We start from the raw sequence: 21,846 nt of genomic DNA, 5'->3' as shown, positions 1-21,846 counted from the left end.
TGGACTCTCACTATTATGTTAGATCCACTATGGACTGGACTCTCACACTATTATGCTAGATCCACTATGGACTGGACTCTCACACTATTATGTTAGATCCACTATGGACTGGACTCTCACTATTATGTTAGATCCACTATGGACTGGACTTTCACAATATTATGTTAGATCCACTATGGACTGGACTCTCATACTATTATGTTAGATCCACTATGGACTGGACTCTCACTATTATGTTAGATCCACTATGGACTGGACTCTCACTATTATGTTAGATCCACTATGGACTGGACTCTCACTATTATGTTAGATCCACTATGGACGGGACTCTCACTATTATGTTAGATCTACTATGGACTGGACTCTCACTATTATGTTAGATCCACTATGGACTGGACTCTCACTATTATGTTAGATCCACTATGGACTGGACTTTCACAATATTATATTAGATCCACTATGGACTGGACTCTCACTATTATGTTAGATCCACTATGGACTGGACTCTCACACTATTATGTTAGATCCACTATGGACTGGACTCTCACACTATTATGTTAGATCCACTATGGACTGGACTCTCACACTATTATGTTAGATCCACTATGGACTGGACTCTCACACTATTATGTTAGATCCACTATGGACTGGACTTTCACACTATTATGTTAGATCCACTATGGACTGGACTCTCACTATTATGTTAGATCCACTATGGACTGGACTCTCACACTATTATGTTAGATCCACTATGGACTGGACTCTCACACTATTATGTTAGATCCACTATGGACTGGACTCTCACACTATTATGTTAGATCCACTATGGACTGGACTCTCACTATTATGTTAGATCCACTATGGACTGGACTCTCACTATTATGTTAGATCCACTATGGACTGGACTCTCACTATTATGTTAGATCCACTATGGACGGGACTCTCACTATTATGTTAGATCCACTATGGACTGGACTCTCACACTATTATGTTAGATCCACTATGGACTGGACTCTCACTATTATGTTAGATCCACTATGGACTGGACTCTCACACTATTATGTTAGATCTACTATGGACTGGACTCTCACACTATTATGTTAGATCCACTATGGACTGGACTCTCACTATTATGTTAGATCCACTATGGACTGGACTCTCACTATTATGTTAGATCCACTATGGACGGGACTCTCACTATTATGTTAGATCCACTATGGACTGGACTCTCACACTATTATGTTAGATCCACTATGGACTGGACTTTCACAATATTATGTCAGACCCACTTGACATCCATTGCTTTCTGTCTCCCCTAGAGGGGGGGTGGGGGGGGGGGGGTTACCCACATATGCGGTCCTCTCCAAGGTTTCTCATAGTCATTCACATCGACGTCCCACTGGGGTGAGTTTTTCCTTGCCCTTATGTGGGCTCTGTACCGAGGATGTCGTTGTGGCTTTAGCAGCCCTTTGAGACACTTGTGATTTAGGGCTACATAAAAAAAACATTGATTGATTGATTGATTTTATTGATTAACTACAGTGGCCACGTGGATTGTGTTGCAGTCACTGCACGTCTTGGATCCTTGTGTAGTCCATGGGTGGAAATGTTGTCCTAATCTTATGTGCGACACAAGCTGGTAGTGCCACCCTTACCTCCTTTCCCACATATTCCCAGCAGAAGAGGACAAACTGTCGATATGCAATGTGTCGTCTCCGCCTGCAAGTACAAAATAGTTGTGATGGCAGCAGTTGTTATGCGGACATGGACACACAGTGACTCACTCTTCTCTCACATGCAAGACATTGTCATGCATTCTATAATAATACAATACTACATACAATACTACATACTAATATAATAATAAATGATGGCAGCAGTTATTATGCGGACATGGACACACAGTGACTCACTCTTCTCTCACATGCAAGACATTGTCATGCATTCTATAATAATACAATACTACATACAATACTACATACTAATATAATAATAAATGATGGCAGCAGTTATTATGCAGACATGGACACACGGTGACTCACTGTTCTCTCACATTGTCATGCATTCTATAATAATACTACATGCCAATACAATACTACATACAATACTACATACTAATATAATAATAAATGATGGCAGCAGTTATTATGCAGACATGGACACACAGTGACTCACTGTTCTCTCACATTGTCATGCATTCTATTCATTTGTCATTTACTGTTGCCGTAAATTGTAAATATTGTAGACATGTACATGTAATACTTCTATGATATATAATGTCATGTACATTGTAGCACGGTACATTTCCCAGATAAGAAAGTGCTCATTCCGACTTATCTTCCAAAGGTTGCTAGAATAAAGAATGATTTCAACGTATTAGTGCCTCACTCATTTTGCTGTTGCTGCAGCACGCCATACTGCTGCTTGTAGGCGTAATACGCCGTCTGCAGCACCCACACATCCAGGCACACGGATGGAAAGCCAGGGTGGTGTAGGATGCACGTCTCCACCCCTTCCTGCTCCATGGTTCTGGCCACTGCCTCCAGCTCACGACAGCAGACACACTCAGCCACTGTCTCCATGGTCACACAGTTGTGACATGTACACCTGGACAGAGAAATATTCATAATATTTGTAAATCAATTCATATTATTGACACCTGCAATCTGCAAACATGTGCAATAATTAATATTATCATTGTCTTGTTGTGGATCTTATTAATCTGCATGCATATTTGTAGTATTGCCAGTATATGGAGCTGTGGCCCATAGAAATAATGGGTCATTAATGAGGTTTGACATTGTGTCAATGATTGATACTTAGGCCTGGTGTGTAAGTTGTAACACTAACAGTAACATGAGAGCATTTTTATTGTAAATGGTGAGGTGTGTGTGTTAAAATCATGCTTGTTTTTACAAATGATGACAGATGTGAACAAGAGCATGTATTGTCTTTGTGTGATGATGTACATGAGGTGTGCTTGTATTGTATATTAAGTATGTGTCCATGAAAGGGCATTTTATGACTTTTTTCTTAATACTTGTGTATGATTTTATTGTCATAATTTTATTGCATGATTTTTGTATCCCTTTAATTTAGGTAGCCAGGGACTGCAGATGGAAATTAGCTCTAATCTGGTACAGAACATATCTGTCTTTGAGCTTCATGTTTCTGTACATTGTCCCTTCAAATAAAGACTCAATTAAACTAACAGTGCAAGACTAGGCCACAGGCTAAAAGTAGTTTATAAATAAATAACATTTTACCATTCTGTATTCTGAAGGCGGTCTATGTGGTGTGCTCCTCCAGCATCAGTAGCAGCAGCGTCCTCCTGACCGTCAGCGTCGGGTTCAAAGCGGTATGGCTCTATCCCTCTCACAGCATCTTCCCTATCTGAATCGCTTCCACCGCCCTCTAGTCCTTCACACTCACTTTCCTCATCCATGATTCTGTCATCCTCGCTGAAAATAATGGGGAAATCGTCGCTTTCTCGGCCCGAATCGCTCTCGCTGCTGCTGGTGGCCATGATTGTAGACAATGTGCAGATGTGAGGAGCTCCACCACCTGGCACGTCACGCTACTTCCGCTACAGGCAAGTGGAACTGTTCTGGGTGGGCACAATGATGACACTTTTTACACTCTTCACAGTTTCATTTATTTTCCTTCCAACCTGCGGGCGACAATCAGACAATGTTGGTATCCCGTCTTTCTTTGGCTTACACCCTCAGCCATGTGAAACTTTTCTGTCCACACATACAAACCCTGTTTCCATAGGAGTTGGGAAATGGTGTTAGATGTAAATATAAACGGAATACAATGATCTGCAAATCATTTTCAAGCCATATTCAGTTGAATATGCTACAAAGACAACATATTTCATGTTCAAACTCATAAACTTTTTTTTTGTTGCAAATAATCATAACTTTATGATTTGATGGCAGCAACACGTGACAAAGAAGTTGGGAAAGGTGGCAATAAATACTGATAAAGTTGAGGAATGCTCATCAAAGACTTATTTGGAACATCCCACAGGTGAACAGGCTAATTCGGGAACAGGTGGGTGCCATGATTGGCTATAAAAGTAGATTCCATGAAATGCTCAGTCATTCACAAACAAGGATGGGGCGAGGGTCACCACTAAGGCTGAAACGACGCGTCGACGTAGTCGACGTCATCGGTTACGTAAATACGTCGACGCCGTTTTTGTGCGTCGACGCGTCGCATAATGACGTCACACTACCGTCATGGCGAAGCGCAAAGCAGACGATCAAAGAAGACGATGCGAGCGGTGCGAGCGAGGGGGGGAAAGCATGCCAAAAGTGGTCAAAAGTGTGGGAGTATTTCAATAAATGGCCTAATAATGTTGTTGTATGCACACTGTGTCGAGCGTAAATGGCCTAACATAGCAGCACAACGGCTATGAACGAACATTTGAAAAGAAAACCATCAACTAGTCAATCGTCCGCGCGAGTATACGTTGTCATCATTACACAAAAACATGAATGTGTTATTTGTATCTGCTAGGGGTGTAACGGTACGTGTTTTGTATTGAACCGTTTCGGTACGGGGCTTTCGGTTCGGCACGGGGGTGTACCGAACGAGTTTCTAAGCTAAAGTCTTAACAAGCTGCTTTGCTCCGTCTACCTGTCTCAGCATGCAGCATTGTCCCACCCACACAACCATCTGATTGGTACACACGCAGCATTGTCCCACCCACACAACCATCTGATTGGTACACACGCAGCATTGTCCCACCCACACAACCATCTGATTGGTACACACGCAGCATTGTCCCACCCACACAACCATCTGATTGGTACACACGCAGCATTGTCCCACCCACACAACCATCTGATTGGTACACACGCAGCATTGTCCCACCCACACAACCATCTGATTGGTACACACGCAGCATTGTCCCACCCACACAACCATCTGATTGGTACACACGCAGCATTGTCCCACCCACACAACCATCTGATTGGTACACACGCAGCATTGTCCCACCCACACAACCATCTGATTGGTACACACGCAGCATTGTCCCACCCACACAACCATCTGATTGGTACACACGAAGCATCATCAGCCAATCAGCAGTGCGTATTCATAGCGCATGTAGTCAGCGCTTCAGCGTGGAGCAGATAGGTGTTTAGCAGGTGAGCATCAGGCAGCGGACTCTCCCCAAATGATAATAAACACCTCCCAGTCAACTACTAGTAACATCACTATGAGCCCGTTGACCTTCTAGAAACTTAAACTGCAGCTCAGCTCACTCACAATCCTGGCTTGAGGTGAAGGCTAATTACCTCTCAGTTCCAGCCACATCGACCCCTTCTGAGCGCCTATTTTCAGCTGCTGGGAATATTGTAAACAAGAAAAGAAGCAAAGCATGTAGACATGCTAACCTTTCTTCATTACAACTGTTAGTCACTCACTGGAATGAGTAGAATTGGTTATTGTGTACTGTGTTGGACTGGATGTTTATTTTGCACATTTTAAAAGCAATACTTAATGTTTACAGTGCTCCAGAATATTTAGATTGGCACTTTTTTGTATTGGATGTTTATCTTTATTTTTGCACATTTTAGCAAATAAGCAATACTTTCACTTTTGTTGAAATGTTTACACTGTTGCTACAGAATATTTCCTTTTGCACTTTTTTGTATTGGATGTTTATCTTTATTTTTGCACATTTTAAAGCAAAATAAGCAATACTTTTACTTTTGAAATGCTTATACTATTGCAGAATATTAAGATTTGCACTGGATGTTGACTTTTATATTTGCACATTAAAAAGCAAATAAGCTACTTTTAATTTTGTTAAATGTTAAAAGTTTTAAATGTTTACATTGTTACCGAATATTTAGTCATGTTGTTGTCAATGTTGACTGAGTGGCCATACTTCTTTTTTTTTTTGTAAATAAAAGCCATGCCTTTTGAAAAAACAGGCCTACATTTATTTTTTCATCTTCATTTTAAATAAAAAAATAATCGGTAAAAGAAAAAATAATCTATAGATTAATCGAAAAAAATAATCTATAGATTAACCGATTAATCGAAAAAAATAATCTATAGATTAATCGATAGAAAAATAATCGTTAGCTGCAGCCTTAGTCACCACTTTGTCAACAAATGCCTGAGCAAATTGTTGAACAGTTTAAGAACAACCTTCTCAAGCAGCTATTGCAAGGAATTGAGGGATTTCACCATCTACGCTCCGTAATATCATCAAAGGGTTCAGAGAATGTGGAGAAATCACTGCAGGTAAGCAGCTAAGCCCGTGACCTTCCATCCCTCAGGCTGTACTGCATCAACAAGCCACATCAGCGTGTAAAGGATATCACCACATGGAACACTTCAGAAACCCGCTGTCAGTAACTACAGTTGGTCGCTACATCTGTAAGTGCAAGTTAAAACTCTCCTATGCAAGGCGAAAACCGTTTATCAACAACACCCAGAAACGCTTGGCTGGGCCTGAGCTCATCTAAGATGGACTGATGCAAAGTGGAAAAGTGTTCTGTGGTCTGACGAGTCCACATTTCAAATTGTTTTTGGAAACTGTGGACGTCGTGTCCTCCGGACCAAAGAGGAAAAGAACCATCCGGATTGTTCTAGGGTGAAAGTGTAAAAGGCAGCATGTGTGATGGTATGGGGGTGTATTAGTGGTCAAGACATGTTCTAGGGTGAAAGTGTAAAAGGCAGCATGTGTGATGGTATGGGGGTGTATTAGTGGTCAAGACATGTTCTAGGGTGAAAGTGTAAAAGGCAGCATGTGTGATGGTATGGGGGTGTATTAGTGGTCAAGACATGTTCTAGGGTGAAAGTGTAAAAGTCAGCATGTGTGATGGTATGGGGGTGTATTAGTGGTCAAGACATGTTCTAGGGTGAAAGTGTAAAAGGCAGCATGTGTGATGGTATGGGGGTGTATTAGTGCCCAAGACATGGGTAACTTACACATCTGTGAAGGCACCATTAATGCTGAAAGGTACATACAGCTTTTGGAGCAACATATGTTGCCATCCAAGCAACGTTACCATGGACGCCCCTGCTTATTTCAGCAAGACAATGCCAAGCCAGGTGTTACATCAACGTGGCTTCATAGTAAAAGAGTGCGGGTACTAGACTGGCCTGCCTGTAGTCCAGACATTGAAAATGTGTGGCAGCTAAAATATGAGAAGGGAGACTGTTGAACAACTTAAGCTGTACATCAAGCAAGAATGGGAAATAATTCCACTTCAAAAATGTGTCTCCTCACTTCCCAAACCTTTACTGAGTGTTGTTCAAAGGAAAGGCCATGTAACACAGTGGTGAACATGCCCTTTCCCAACTACTTTGGCACGTGTTGCAGCCATGAAATTCTAACTTAATTATTATTTGCAACAAAAAAATAAAGTTTATGAGTTTGAACATGAAATATGTTGTCTTTGTAGCATATTCAACTGAATATGGCTTGAAAAGGATTTGCAAATCATTGTATTCCGTTTATATTTACATCTAACACCATTTACCAACTCCTATGGAAACGGGGTTTGTACATCTTTAACCATTTACAATGAAAAAGCCAGATACAAACAGTCTGTAAAATATTGAAATGTACATTCTAAGCATCATTCCGTGGTACAACAAAACATGCAACATTTGCTATAATTAACACCTTAGAAAATAAAATAAAATCACAAACCTGCAGGCGACAATCAGACAATGTCAGTATCCCGTCTTTCTTTGGCTTACACCTAAACACACACAATAACACTGTTACACACACACGCACACACACAACAAGTCTCATTACCTACACATGTAGGCACACACACACACACACACACACACACACACACACACTGAACAAGTCTCATTATCTACACATGTAGGCACACACACACACACACACACACACACACACACACTGAACAAGTCTCATTACCTACACATGTAGGCACACACACACACACACACACACACACACACACACACTGAACAAGTCTCATTATCTACACATGTAGGCACACACACACACACACACACACACACACACACACTGAACAAGTCTCATTACCTACACATGTAGGCACACACACACACACACACACACACACACACACACACACGCACACTGAACAAGTCTCATTACCTACACATGTAGGCACGCACACACACACACACACACACACACGCACACACACACACACACACACACACACACACACACACGCACACACACACAAGTCTCATTACCTACACGTGTAGGCACGCACACACACACACACACACACACACACGCGCGCGCGCACGCACACGCACACTGAACAAGTATCATACAACAAAGAGCGGCCATTTGGCGCCAAAGTTAGCGATGTAATGTTACCTGGAATGTGAACTTCAAACTAGAGGACAACACAGGTAAACATATTCACATTCATTCATTAAAGAGCGCATTTGTAGCGAAACAGCAAGAAAATGTCCGAGCGAGACTCACCTCAGATATGTGAAACTTTGCTGTGAGGGGCAAGGGGGCGGGGCTCCACAACCCAGGAGGACTACAGGAACTCAGGAGGGACACAAATATATCAAACCGCCCTTTCACAGAGTAACACCTGGCTGCAGCCCGCAGGTGGAGGAGCCAGGCCGCGGCACTTGCTTTCACAGAGTAACAACTGGCTGCAGCCGCAGATGGAGGAGGCAGGCCGCGGCACTTGCTTTCACAGGCGAGCATAAAAGACCACTATAGAGGCTTTGCAGTCACGTGACTTTGTGTTCCGCCGCCATCTTGCCGGCCAGCTGGTTCCTCCATGTTCGTACAGATTCAGTTTGATTTCTGCGCTACATTTTCACCGATGTCATCCGAATTATGGCTGATTTGCTATCCAATGAAGTTGTGCATTTGGATGAAGAGTCCAAGAAACGTTACCGAGAGATAGTTGACCTTGTTGGCAAAACCTTTTACCGAGAAGCATGCTAAAATCACCTGAGCATTTTGCACCAGCCGACCTGCCTGATCTGTCATATCCAGACATTTATAATGACCTCGTCCATTCTCCATCTCCGTACACGGGAAAGGACCTTCAGGCATACAAGAGTCTGGATGCCTACAAGTATTTTACACATGATACCTTCAGGCATACAAGAGTCTGGATGCCTACAAGTATTTTACACATGATACCTTCAGGCATACAAGAGTCTGGATGCCTACAAGTATTTTACACATGATGGGCTGATATGGCAGATTCCAAACAAGCATGTATTCCTCCTCATGACCAAGGTAAGGAAAAAGCCCACACAGAAGAGCCTACTTACTGTCTGTTTACAAATCCGCGTGGCAGTTACAGTGTGATTGTGAAAAAACTACTGAATGATTCTAATGAAAACTCACATTGTTAAGCTTTTTTTTTTTTTTTATTACAAAAGGCCTCCTGTTCAAAAATGCTTTTAATTAAAAAACTGTTTCACAAACTTCATATTGAAATTTTCCAATTTTTCTCTGCATTACATAATTTCAAAAAACTACTATAGACTTTGTGAAACAGTTTTTTAATGAAGCATTTTTGAACAGGAGGCTTTTTGTAATAAAAGATTAGCCTGAAAATGTATCGTATTCAGTTTAAGGACGTGACCAAACAATATTATAAAAAAATTCTATCAAAAATTGCTTTGTAAAAAACTGTTTCCAGGAGCTTCATATTGAAATCTGAGAAATTAATTCCTACAATAAAACATTACATAATTTCCAACTATTCAGTATAGAGCTTATGAAACAGTTTCTACAAAAATAATTTTTAGAATTCAGGCTTGATAATTCATTTTGGTTTCTTGCTCACAACAAACCAGGTTTAAATTTTCAGGCTAATTTAATGAATGATTCATGAGAACATTTACCAAATGCCAGGTAAAATATGCATAAATGGACAGTAAGAGGTCTAGCCTTGTATATTACATCCAAATTAGGGACTGATAATAATATAAGGTATGTCATATTATCTGTTTCAGGTAAAACACTCAACGGATGAATGATCCTCCCCTCAGAAAGATGGTCAGATCCTGTGCTGCCACGGTACCTGCATGGCTGGATTGGGTGAAACATGTTCACATTCATCCGAGAACTGCAGCATCAAAGCATTCCACATGAAATGTCTTGGCACAAAACCAGTCCCACAACGATGGTTTTGCCCTAACTGTAAGAAGTTGCAAGTAAAACAGAAAAAGTTGTTTCTGTAAGATTCTTTCCTGGTATTTATTGCAGGAAAAATATGGATGCAACATCAACGTCTGGGGATAGTGGATCTTCGCTTTTTGCACCTGAAACAATCACATTATTCATAATGACTGCCATAAATAATTAAGCACATTGTTGATGGGGATATACCCAGTTCAATTTGTTTTGTAATGGCATTTCATAACTTGACATATTAAAAAACTGAATAGAGTGAAATCATTCAGATACCTGCCTGTTTAAGTTGCTACCCTTTTTATTTTGTTCTTATTTTTTCATGATGCCTCATCTGATTGGCTTGAAAACTTTACCAATAAAAATTTTAACCTTGTGCCAATGGCTTGAAAACTTTACCAATGTAGATTTTACCTTGTGCCAAATGAAGTAACAAAAAGCCTCTTGTTCAAAAATGCTTCATTAGAAAAAAATTGTTTCACAAGGTCCATCATCATTTTTTTTGAAATTTCCTAATGCATTCACTCATAATTAATTGTTCAATTCCAATATGAAGCTCAACATTTACATTGATAAAGTTTTCAAGCCAATCAGACGTAGCTGCAGACGTGAGAAGGACGACTGACTCATTCCAAAATACAAAGAGTTACAGTAATCCAGCCCAGATGTGATCAAGGCATGGATTACTGTCTCTAACTGTTGCCTAGGAAGAAGGTTTTTAACCTAGGCCAGATGACGTAAATAAAAAAATCTGGCTTTCACCACTGTGCCAATCTGACGCTCCAATTTAAAATCACTGTCAATACCAAAGCCCAGGTTGGTGACCATGGACTTAACGTGCAAAGCCAGGGGGGCAAAGTCAACAGGGGGGAGCTCACAGGTACCACTAGGTCCAAACACTATTACTTATGTCTTCTTTTCATTGAAATTGAAGAAATGTAGGGCCATCCAGGCCTTGATATCATCAAGACAAGCCCACCCAGGCCTTGATATCATCAACACAAGCCCACCCAGGCCTTGATATCATCAAGACAAGCCCACCCAGGCCTTGATATCATCAAGACAAGCCCACCCAGGCCTTGATATCATCAAGACAAGCCCACCCAGGCCTTGATATCATCAAGACAAGCCCACCCAGGCCTTGATATCATCAAGACAAGCCCATCCAGGCCTTGATATCATCAAGACAAGCAAGTAGTGGCTGCATTGAAGAGGCATGATTTCTCTTTAACACAAAATAAATGTGTGTGTCATCGGCATAACAATTTAAAGAAATATCATGCTTTCTTAGGATTGAGCCCAGGGGAAGTAAATAAATAGAAAAGAGCAGTGGTCCTAAAACTGAGCCCTGTGGGACCCCACATGTCAAGGGAGCACTGATCTGGCGTTAACCAGAGCAATTCTGGCAGGAGATGATACCGGTGTCGCAGCTAACCGGGAATACCGGCACAGCAACTTTAAATTCGAAGGATTTGCCCCACGTTGGCAGCATCGGGACCGGGCTGAGCAGGTGCTGGTGCGGCGCGTCCAGGGTCTCTCATCGGGTCCGATTTCCGGTACAGGGTAACCCGATGGATCCACGGAGGGCCAAAAAGCAACAAGGCAACCGCTTAATCCATTGTACATACACTTGTAAAGAACATCATGTCATGGCTGTCTTGACTTTACAATCATTCTTATTTTTTTGTGATGTAGTGATTGGAGCACATACTTGTTGTGATGTAGTGATTGGAGCACATACTTGTTGTGATGTAGTGATTGGAGCACATACTTGTTGTGATGTAGTGATTGGAGCACATACTTGTTGTGATGTAGTGATTGGAGCACATACTTGTTGTGATGTAGTGATTGGAGCACATACTTGTTGTGATGTAGTGATTGGAGCACATACTTGTTGTGATGTAGTGATTGGAGCACATACTTGTTGTGATGTAGTGATTGGAGCACATACTTGTTGTGATGTAGTGATTGGAGCACATACTTGTTGTGATGTAGTGATTGGAGCACATACTTGTCGTGATGTAGTGATTGGAGCACATACTTGTCGTGATGTAGTGATTGGAGCACATACTTGTCGTGATGTAGTGATTGGAGCACATACTTGTTGTGATGTAGTGATTGGAGCACATACTTGTTGTGATGTAGTGATTGGAGCACATACTTGTTGTGATGTAGTGATTGGAGCACATACTTGTCGTGATGTAGTGATTGGAGCACATACTTGTTGGTCACAAAAAACATTCATGAAGTTTGCTTCTTTTATGAATTTATTATGGCTCTACTGAAAATGTGAGGGTCAAAAGTATACATACAGCAATGTTAATATTTGCTTACATGTCCCTTGGCAAGTTTACCTGCAATAAGACACTTTTGGTAACCATCCACAAGCTGCTGCTTGACCACTAAATTGCTGCAGTTCAGCTAAATGTGTTGCTTTTCTGACATGGACTTGTTTCTTCAGCATTGTCCACACCTTTAAGTCAGGACTTTGGGAAGGCCATTCTAAAACCTTCATTCTAGCCTGATTTAGCCATTCCTTTACCACTTTTGAGGTGTGTTTGGGGTCATCGTCCTGTTGGAACACCCAACAAGACCCAACCTCCGGGCTGAGGATTTTAGCTTGTCCTGAACAATTTGGAGCTAATCCTCCTTTTTCATTGTCCCATTTAAAGCAGCAAAACAGGCCCAGAGCATAATACTACCACCACCATGCTTGACGGTAGGAATGGTGTTCCTGGGATTAAAGGCCTCACCTTTTCTCCTCCAAACATATTGCTGGGTATTGTGACCATTTTTGTTTCATCTGACCACAGAACTTCCCTTATGTAGTATATGTACATATACACACATATATATACTACATGAAGCAACATAACTAACCAACCACTGAGCAAAACCACAAGACAGACTGAAGATTTGTGGACGCAGCCCTTTGAAACATTTGTGATGAAGGGCTCTTTATTGACAATAGTCACACGGTTGAGGTCATGGTTCTCCCATTTCAAACAATGTAGTGTTTGAAGTATTTGCCAGCTTTACGGTCCTTCAGGTCTCGTGACGCATTTTCACTGTGGACATCTCTATGAACTCCTGTTGGCATGAGAGACCAGCCGGGATGGTGTGGAACAAGGAACACGACCATGGTTCACATCTCCTGGTCTGTGCAGAGCCTGATCAGGATCATTTGAATGTTGTGGTTCCCTGGTAGACTTGATCCTGCCAGCTCACACTTGTTGGCATCAAAAGATTCCAGATCAACATGGACACATGTCAGTTTCCACTTGTGCAGCAAGGCCTCAATGGTCCAATCAGCACTGAAAGACATGAGGGTGTGGCCACCAACAAAGCAGAGGAACACATGGGCCTGTTAGTTGACCGCAGACCCAAATACAGTCTGGTGGACTTGAACGTTTGGCAGAATCAAACATGTGCTCATGGCCTTGTGTGTTGTGGTTTTGATACCAGATGAGCAGTTCACAGTCTGCACTGGTAACGTAGCCAGGATGCATGGACATACCTCCGTTCCTGATACGTCATCCAAAACTCAGCTGTGGGGTTCTTTTGCAGAAGAAACACAACTGTGACCAGGATGTCTTCAAAATCTGCAAGGTGAAACAAGTCCAGATGTTTGCTGTCAAACACGATTTAGTGTTCAGGTGACTGGAGCTGATGACTCTCAACTAACACTGGCTGACCACACGTCAGATCCACACATGGACTTTACAACCCAAGACTCAGTCCCAACTCAAATATATCTGGCAATCCTAATTTCACTAAGTGTCCATGCACTAAATTAGTCTGATTTCTCCCATAGTTGTTTAGTATTTCCACACCTGGTGTGAAGTCCAAGTGTCCATGCACTAAGTTAGTCTGATTTCTCCCATAGTTGTTTAGTATTTTCACAGATATCAGGTCTGTAATGGCCATGTTGATGTTAAATAGCAGACAGCATCAAGACATGATCTTAGATTGTGCTACCAATGTGACGCTACTAGCAAGAATGTATCGGCACAGATGCAGGTCTGAAGCAAAGACCGGTGGCAGAGAGTTGTTTGGAAGAACGGAAAAGTTCATCCAATAAGATCTGAGGATTGATGTAAGGAGTTTGAAATCGGAAAGAAAAGGACATTGGTGCCCCAACTGATACTGTTCCAGATCAAGGTTGTTTTTGTTGTGGACCATCTTGTGCCCTGACTGATACTGTTCCAGATGAAGGTTGTTATTGTTGTGGACCATCTTGTGCCCTGACTGATACTGTTCCAGATGAAGGTTGTTATTGTTGTGGACCATCTTGTGCCCCGACTGATACTGTTCCAGATGAAGGTTGTTATTGTTGTAGACCATCTTGTGCCCCGACTGATACTGTTCCAGATGAAGGTTGTTTTTGTTGTGGACCATCTTGTGCCCTGACTGATACTGTTCCAGATGAAGGTTGTTATTGTTGTAGACCATCTTGTGCCCCGACTGATACTGTTTCAGATGAAGGTTGTTATTGTTGTGGACCATCTTGTGCCCCGACTGATACTGTTCCAGATGAAGGTTGTTATTGTTGTAGACCATCTTGTGCCCCGACTGATACTGTTTCAGATGAAGGTTGTTATTGTTGTGGACCATCTTGTGCCCCGACTGATACTGTTTCAGATGAAGGTTGTTATTGTTGTGGACCATCTTGTGCCCCGACTGATACTGTTTCAGATGAAGGTTGTTATTGTTGTGGACCATCTTGTGCCCCAACTGATACTGTTCCAGATGAAGGTTGTTAATGTTGTGGACCATCTTGTGCCCCGACTGATACTGTTCCAGATGAAGGTTGTTTTTGTTGTGGACCATCTTGTGCCCTGACTGACACTGTTCCAGATGAAGGTTGTTATTGTTGTGCACCATCTTGTGCCCCGACTGATACTGTTCCAGATGAAAGTTGTTATTGTTGTGGACCATCTTGTGCCCTGACTGATACTGTTCCAGATGAAGGTTGTTATTGTTGTGCACCATCTTGTGCCCCGACTGATACGGTTCCAGATGAAGGTTGTTATTGTTGTGGACCATCTTGTGCCCTGACTGATACTGTTCCAGATGAAGGTTGTTATTGTTGTGGACCATCTTGTGCCCTGACTGATACTGTTCCAGATCAAGGTTGTTATTGTTGTGGACCATCTTGTGCCCTGACTGATACTGTTCCAGATGAAGGTTGTTTTTGTTGTGGACCATCTTGTGACCCGACTGATACTGTTCCAGATGAAGGTTGTTTTTGTTGTGGACCATCTTGTGCCCTGACTGATACTGTTCCAGATGAAGGTTGTTATTGTTGTGGACCATCTTGTGCCCCGACTGATACTGTTCCAGATGAAGGTTGTTTTTGTTGTGGACCATCTTGTGCCCCGACTGATACTGTTCCAGATGAAGGTTGTTATTGTTGTGGACCATCTTGTGCCCCGACTGATACTGTTCCAGATGAAGGTTGTTATTGTTGTGGACCATCTTGTGACCCGACTGATACGGTTCCAGATGAAGGTTGTTATTGTTGTGGGCCATCTTGTGCCCTGACTGATACGGTTCCAGATGAAGGTTGTTTTTGTTGTGGACCATCTTGTGCCCCGACTGATACTGTTTCAGATGAAGGTTGTTATTGTTGTGGATCATCTTGTGCCCTGACTGATACTGTTCCAGATGAAGGTTGTTTTTGTTGTGGACCATCTTGTGCCCCGACTGATACTGTTCCAGATGAAGGTTGTTATTGTTGTGGACCATCTTGTGCCCCGACTGATACTGTTCCAGATGAAGGTTGTTATTGTTGTGGACCATCTTGTGACCCGACTGATACGGTTCCAGATGAAGGTTGTTATTGTTGTGGGCCATCTTGTGCCCTGACTGATACGGTTCCAGATGAAGGTTGTTATTGTTGTGGACCATCTTGTGCCCTGACTGATACTGTTCCAGATGAAGGTTGTTATTGTTGTGGACCATCTTGTGCCCTGACTGATACTGTTCCAGATGAAGGTTGTTATTGTTGTGGACCATCTTGTGACCTGACTGATACTGTTCCAGATGAAGGTTGTTATTGTTGTAGACCATCTTGTGCCCCGACTGATACTGTTTCAGATGAAGGTTGTTATTGTTGTGGGCCATCTTGTGACCCGACTGATACTGTTCCAGATGAAGGTTGTTATTGTTGTGGACCATCTTGTGCCCCGACTGATACTGTTCCAGATGAAGGCTGTTATTGTTGTGGACTGATACTGTTCCAGATGAAGGTTGTTTTTGTTGTGGACCATCTTGTGCCCTGACTGATACTGTTCCAGATGAAGGTTGTTATTGTTGTGGACCATCTTGTGCCCCGACTGATACTGTTCCAGATGAAGGCTGTTATTGTTGTGGACTGATACTGTTCCAGATGAAGGTTGTTATTGTTGTGGACTATCTTGCCAGTTGTGTGAATACAGAGTTATAGTTTGGAGTACACAAATGCATCGTGAAGAAGTTTGTCTATGTTTTATTATTCACCTTTACAATATCTGCTTCATTATCTTTCATTTCACTCCTATTTTGTTCGGTAGTCCAAATTAAGTCAGCATACTACATTTCCTTAGCTACCATCTTAGATAAATCTTTCTTTTCTTCTACCATGGCTGCACTTCAAAATGTGCTGTTCTTTTCATTTGTGAAGTAAATAAACATTCTCCTCTTCATGACAATTGTTGCTATGTTTTTATTGAACGGTGCCTGCTTCCGGGTTCTATCCTGCGCCTTGAGACTGGTGCATGCGTGGTACGAAGGCCCCCCCCCCCGGGAGATCTGGTTCAACCATGGCATAATCCAGGTGTGTAAGTCCCACTTTTGAAAAAGCGGACACAATGGGATGAAGGTGTTTCCATGGATCATTCAGACTCATTTAGTGCTTGGACTCGTGTCACTCAGATATACTTCATATAGTATTATGATGGTGTGTGTTACTTCAGCTCAAGAGTAATAGTCACAGTCAAAGTACCTTCTCCATCCTACTTAAGACACATACTTTTTTCATATACATCTGATGGGAACTGTATGCTTTATAAATACAAACGTCTATGTTGTGAAAGAACTAACTACACTAATCAGTGGACATCTTTAAAAGAGGATGAAGAAGACCAGGATACATAACACTAGGACCATGGGCAGGACTTGTACACACACACACACACACACACACACACACACACACACACACACACACACACACACACACACACACACACACACACACACACACACACACACACACACACACACACACACACACACACACACACACACACACACACACACACACACACACACACACACACACACACCTGGCAGTGAATGAAGACATGATCATTGGTACCTGCAGGCTCGTAGAAAACATCTGATCCCAAGATGAGGTGGAGCGGTGCAAGCAGGGCCAGGTGTGCTGAGATGTCCCCCCAGGTGAGAGGCAGCGTGAGCACCTCATGCAGGTTGTTGGCATCACAGCTGCGTCTGCAGGTGTGTTGCCATAGCAACGTGTTGGCGTCGTCAGAAAGGATGATCTTTGCACCGCACTTGGCCGCCACCACACCTGGAAGACTGACTCCTGCACCCAGCTGTAGAAAGAATGTCTGTAGTAGTGTTCACCTGTCAGGTGTGGCACCTGTCTAATGTCTGTAGTAGTGTTCACCTGTCAGGTGTGGCACCTGTCTAATGTCTGTAGTAGTGTTCACCTGTCAGGTGTGGCACCTGTCTAATGTCTGTAGTAGTGTTCACCTGTCAGGTGTGGCACCTGTCTAATGTCCGTAGTAGTGTTCACCTGTCAGGTGTGGCACCTGTCTAATGTCTGTAGTAGTGTTCACCTGTCAGGTGTGGCACCTGTCTAATGTCTGTAGTAGTGTTCACCTGTCAGGTGTGGCACCTGTCTAATGTCTGTAGTAGTGTTCACCTGTCAGGTGTGGCACCTGTCTAATGTCTGTAGTAGTGTTCACCTGTCAGGTGTGGCACCTGTCTAATGTCTGTAGTAGTGTTCACCTGTCAGGTGTGGCACCTGTCTAATGTCTGTAGTAGTGTTCACCTGTCAGGTGTGGCACCTGTCTAATGTCTGTAGTAGTGTTCACCTGTCAGGTGTGGCACCTGTCTAATGTCCGTAGTAGTGTTCACCTGTCAGGTGTGGCACCTGTCTAATGTCTGTAGTAGTGTTCACCTGTCAGGTGTGGCACCTGTCTAATGTCTGTAGTAGTGTTCACCTGTCAGGTGTGGCACATGTGTAATGTCTGTAGTAGTGTTCACCTGTCAGGTGTGGCACCTGTCTAATGTCTGTAGTAGTGTTCACCTGTCAGGTGTGGCACCTGTCTAATGTCTGTAGTAGTGTTCACCTGTCAGGTGTGGCACCTGTCTAATGTCTGTAGTAGTGTTCACCTGTCAGGTGTGGCACCTGTCTAATGTCTGTAGTAGTGTTCACCTGTCAGGTGTGGCACCTGTCTCACCTCCAACACCGTCTGCTCCTTCAGGTCCAGTCTTCTGCTCCACACATACTGAGCCAGCACCACCGCACTGGGCCACACGTACGTGCCGTACTGGGCATCCACCACCTGGATTTGTTCAATGATAATATTGAACATGCATTATATCTTCTTGTGTGTTGTACACATCCCTCAATAATCATATTCATAAATAAATATATATATACATAAACATAAATATATATACATAAATATACATCTACATAAACATACATAAATGTATATACATACACACAAACATACATAGAAACACACACACACACTATATACTGTATATACACTAGCGTTCAAAAGTTTGGGGTCACATGTAAATGTGGTTATTTTTGAAGGAAAAGCACTGTACTTTTCAATGAAGATAACTTTAAACTAGTCTTAACTTTACAGAAATACACTCTATACATTGCTAATGTGCTAAATGACTATTCTAGCTGCAAATGTCTGCTTTTTGCTGCAATATCTACATAGGTGTATAGAGGCCCATTTCCAGCAACTATCACTCCAGTGTTCTAATGGTACAATGTGTTTGCTCATTGGCTCAGAAGGCTAATTGATGATTAGAAAACCCTTGTGCAATCATGTTCACACATCTGAAAACACTTTAGCTCCTTACAGAAGCTACAAAACTGACCTTCCTTTGAGCAGATTGAGTTTCTGGAGCATCACATTTGTGGGGTAAATTAAAACATTAAAAATGGCCAGAAAAAGAGAAATTTCATCTGAAACTCGACAGTCTATTCTTGTTCTTAGAAATGAAGGCTCGAACACTAAATTGTTTGGGTGACCCCAAACTTTTGAACGGTAGTATATATATATATATATATATATATATATATATATATATATATTGCCCCGCCAGGACAAGAAAGGCAGGGTACACCTGGACAAGGAAGGCAGGGTACACCTGGACAAGGAAGGCAGTGTACACCTGGACAAGGAAGGCAGTGTACACCTGGACAAGGAAGGCCACGTACACCTGGACAAGGAAGGCCACGTACACCTGGACAAGGAAGGCAGCGTACACCTGGACAAGGAAGGCCACGTACATCTGGACAAGGAAGGCCACGTACACCTGGACAAGGAAGGTAGCATACACCTGGACAAGGAAGGCCACGTACACCTGGACAAGGAAGGTAGCGTACACCTGGACAAGGAAGGCAGTGTACACCTGGACAAGGAAGGCCACGTACACCTGGACAAGGAAGGCCACGTACACCTGGACAAGGAAGGCAGCGTACACCTGGACAAGGAAGGCCACGTACATCTGGACAAGGAAGGCCACGTACACCTGGACAAGGAAGGTAGCATACACCTGGACAAGGAAGGCCACGTACACCTGGACAAGGAAGGTAGCGTACACCTGGACAAGGAAGGCAGTGTACACCTGGACAAGGAAGGCCACGTACACCTGGACAAGGAAGGCCACGTACACCTGGACAAGGAAGGCCACGTACACCTGGACAAGGAAGGCCACGTACACCTGGACAAGGAAGGCCACGTACACCTGGACAAGGAAGGCCACGTACACCTGGACAAGGAAGGCCACGTACACCTGGACAAGGAAGGCCACGTACACCTGGACAAGGAAGGCCACGTACACCTGGACAAGGAAGGCCACGCACACCTGGACAAGGAAGGCCACACACACCTGGACAAGGAAGGCCACGTACACCTGGACAAGGAAGGTAGCGTACACCTGGACAAGGAAGGCCACGTACACCTGGACAAGGAAGGCCACGTACACCTGGACAAGGAAGGCCACGTACACCTGGACAAGGAAGGCCACGTACACCTGGACAAGGAAGGCCACGTACACCTGGACAAGGAAGGCCACGTACACCTGGACAAGGAAGGCCACGTACACCTGGACAAGGAAGGCCACGTACACCTGGACAAGGAAGGCAGGGTACACCTGGACAAGGAAGGCAGGGTACACCTGGACAAGGAAGGCCACGTACACCTGGACAAGGAAGGCAGGGTACACCTGGACAAGGAAGGCCACGTACACCTGGACAAGGAAGGCCACGTACACCTGGACAAGGAAGGCCACGTACACCTGGACAAGGAAGGCCACGTACACCTGGACAAGGAAGGCAGTGTACACCTGGACAAGGAAGGCAGTGTACACCTGGACAAGGAAGGCAGTGTACACCTGGACAAGGAAGGCAGCGTACACCTGGACAAGGAAGGCAGTGTACACCTGGACAAGGAAGGCAGCGTACACCTGGACAAAGAAGGCAGTGTACACCTGGACAAGGAAGGCAGTGTACACCTGGACAAGGAAGGCAGTGTACACCTGGACAAAGAAGGCAGCGTACACCTGGACAAAGAAGGCAGGGTACACCTGGACAAGTGTCTACCTCCTGGCAGGACCAACACAGACAGACAACATTCACACACTAGTCAAATATTACCTCCGGTATGAACACGCTCAGTCGCTCCTGCGTGTCTTTCCTGCTGTCTTCAAACTGCGTGTCTTTCCTGCTGTCTTCAAACTGCGTGTCTTTCCTGCTGTCTTCAAACTGCGTGTCTTTCCTGCTGTCTTCAAACTGCGTGTCTTTCCTGCTGTCTTCAAACTGCGTGTCTTTCCTGCTGTCTTCAAACTGCGTGTCTTTCCTGCTGTCTTCAAACTGCGTGTCTTTCCTGCTGTCTTCAAACGTGAACGTCCTGGAAGCAATTCTGGGGATTCCACATTCGATGCGGTTTATTTCGCACATCTCATCTTAAAATGTGTAAATAGTGTAGTAGTCTTCCGTCTATTCTTCTTCTTCTTATATCAACTTTTGGTGTGCATTACTGCCACCTGCTGACTGGACTGTGCAAATGTGCAAGTCATATATTTGAGTCGTTCAAAACTCGCAAGTATCTTGCTGAATCGGGACCATAGGTACTCGTTTATGTCACATACTCACTCCTGCCACCACTATATATATATATATATATATATATATATATATATATATATATATATATATATATATATATATATATATATATATATATATAAACGGTAACACGTAGTGAGTGTGGCTAATGCCTTGTTGCGCATGATTTGCTTCAGTGACTCATTCGTACTTGAGTCAATCAAAGGAATCCAGTTTTTCTCAGTCCTTTAATGCAAGCGCACGTTCGGCAGAAGCAAAACGTGTCAGCCAATCAAATCATCGTATGTGGCTG

At 43.2% G+C, this 21,846-nt stretch overlaps 2 protein-coding genes across 5 annotated transcripts; both read right to left on the bottom strand.

Annotated features, from left to right (window-relative positions):
* Nucleotides 1-1,524: 1,524 nt before the first annotated feature.
* LOC133642232 (uncharacterized) lies at nucleotides 1,525-8,649 on the bottom strand. Of its 4 annotated transcripts, none has more exons than XM_062036320.1 (5): nucleotides 8,480-8,649; nucleotides 7,685-7,736; nucleotides 3,267-3,670; nucleotides 2,389-2,607; nucleotides 1,525-1,719 (listed from the first exon to the last, which is right to left on the bottom strand). In XM_062036320.1, the coding sequence occupies exons 3-5, from the start codon at nucleotides 3,524-3,526 to the stop codon at nucleotides 1,566-1,568; spliced, it is 633 nt and encodes a 210-aa protein (XP_061892304.1). In that variant the 5' UTR covers nucleotides 3,527-3,670; nucleotides 7,685-7,736; nucleotides 8,480-8,649; the 3' UTR covers nucleotides 1,525-1,565. The 4 variants fall into 4 exon arrangements, with proteins under 4 accessions (XP_061892304.1, XP_061892302.1, XP_061892305.1 ...); XM_062036318.1 differs by having other exon boundaries at nucleotides 3,267-3,607; XM_062036321.1 differs by having other exon boundaries at nucleotides 3,267-3,602.
* Nucleotides 8,650-12,446: 3,797 nt separating this feature from the next.
* Nucleotides 12,447-21,464, bottom strand: LOC133642211 (histone-arginine methyltransferase METTL23-like). Its single transcript, XM_062036292.1, has 5 exons — nucleotides 21,084-21,464; nucleotides 18,637-18,741; nucleotides 17,526-17,763; nucleotides 13,683-13,767; nucleotides 12,447-13,479 (listed from the first exon to the last, which is right to left on the bottom strand). Exons 1-5 carry the CDS (start codon nucleotides 21,384-21,386, stop codon nucleotides 13,311-13,313), a joined length of 900 nt encoding a protein of 299 aa, XP_061892276.1. The 5' UTR covers nucleotides 21,387-21,464; the 3' UTR covers nucleotides 12,447-13,310.
* Nucleotides 21,465-21,846: the final 382 nt, after the last annotated feature.

The sequence above is a fragment of the Entelurus aequoreus genome, linkage group LG25 (assembly GCF_033978785.1).
Source record: "Entelurus aequoreus isolate RoL-2023_Sb linkage group LG25, RoL_Eaeq_v1.1, whole genome shotgun sequence".
Taxonomy (NCBI): Eukaryota; Metazoa; Chordata; class Actinopteri; order Syngnathiformes; family Syngnathidae; genus Entelurus; species Entelurus aequoreus.
The sequence above is the reverse complement of the archived record's forward strand: the minus strand, read 5'-3'. Positions and strand labels throughout refer to the sequence as shown.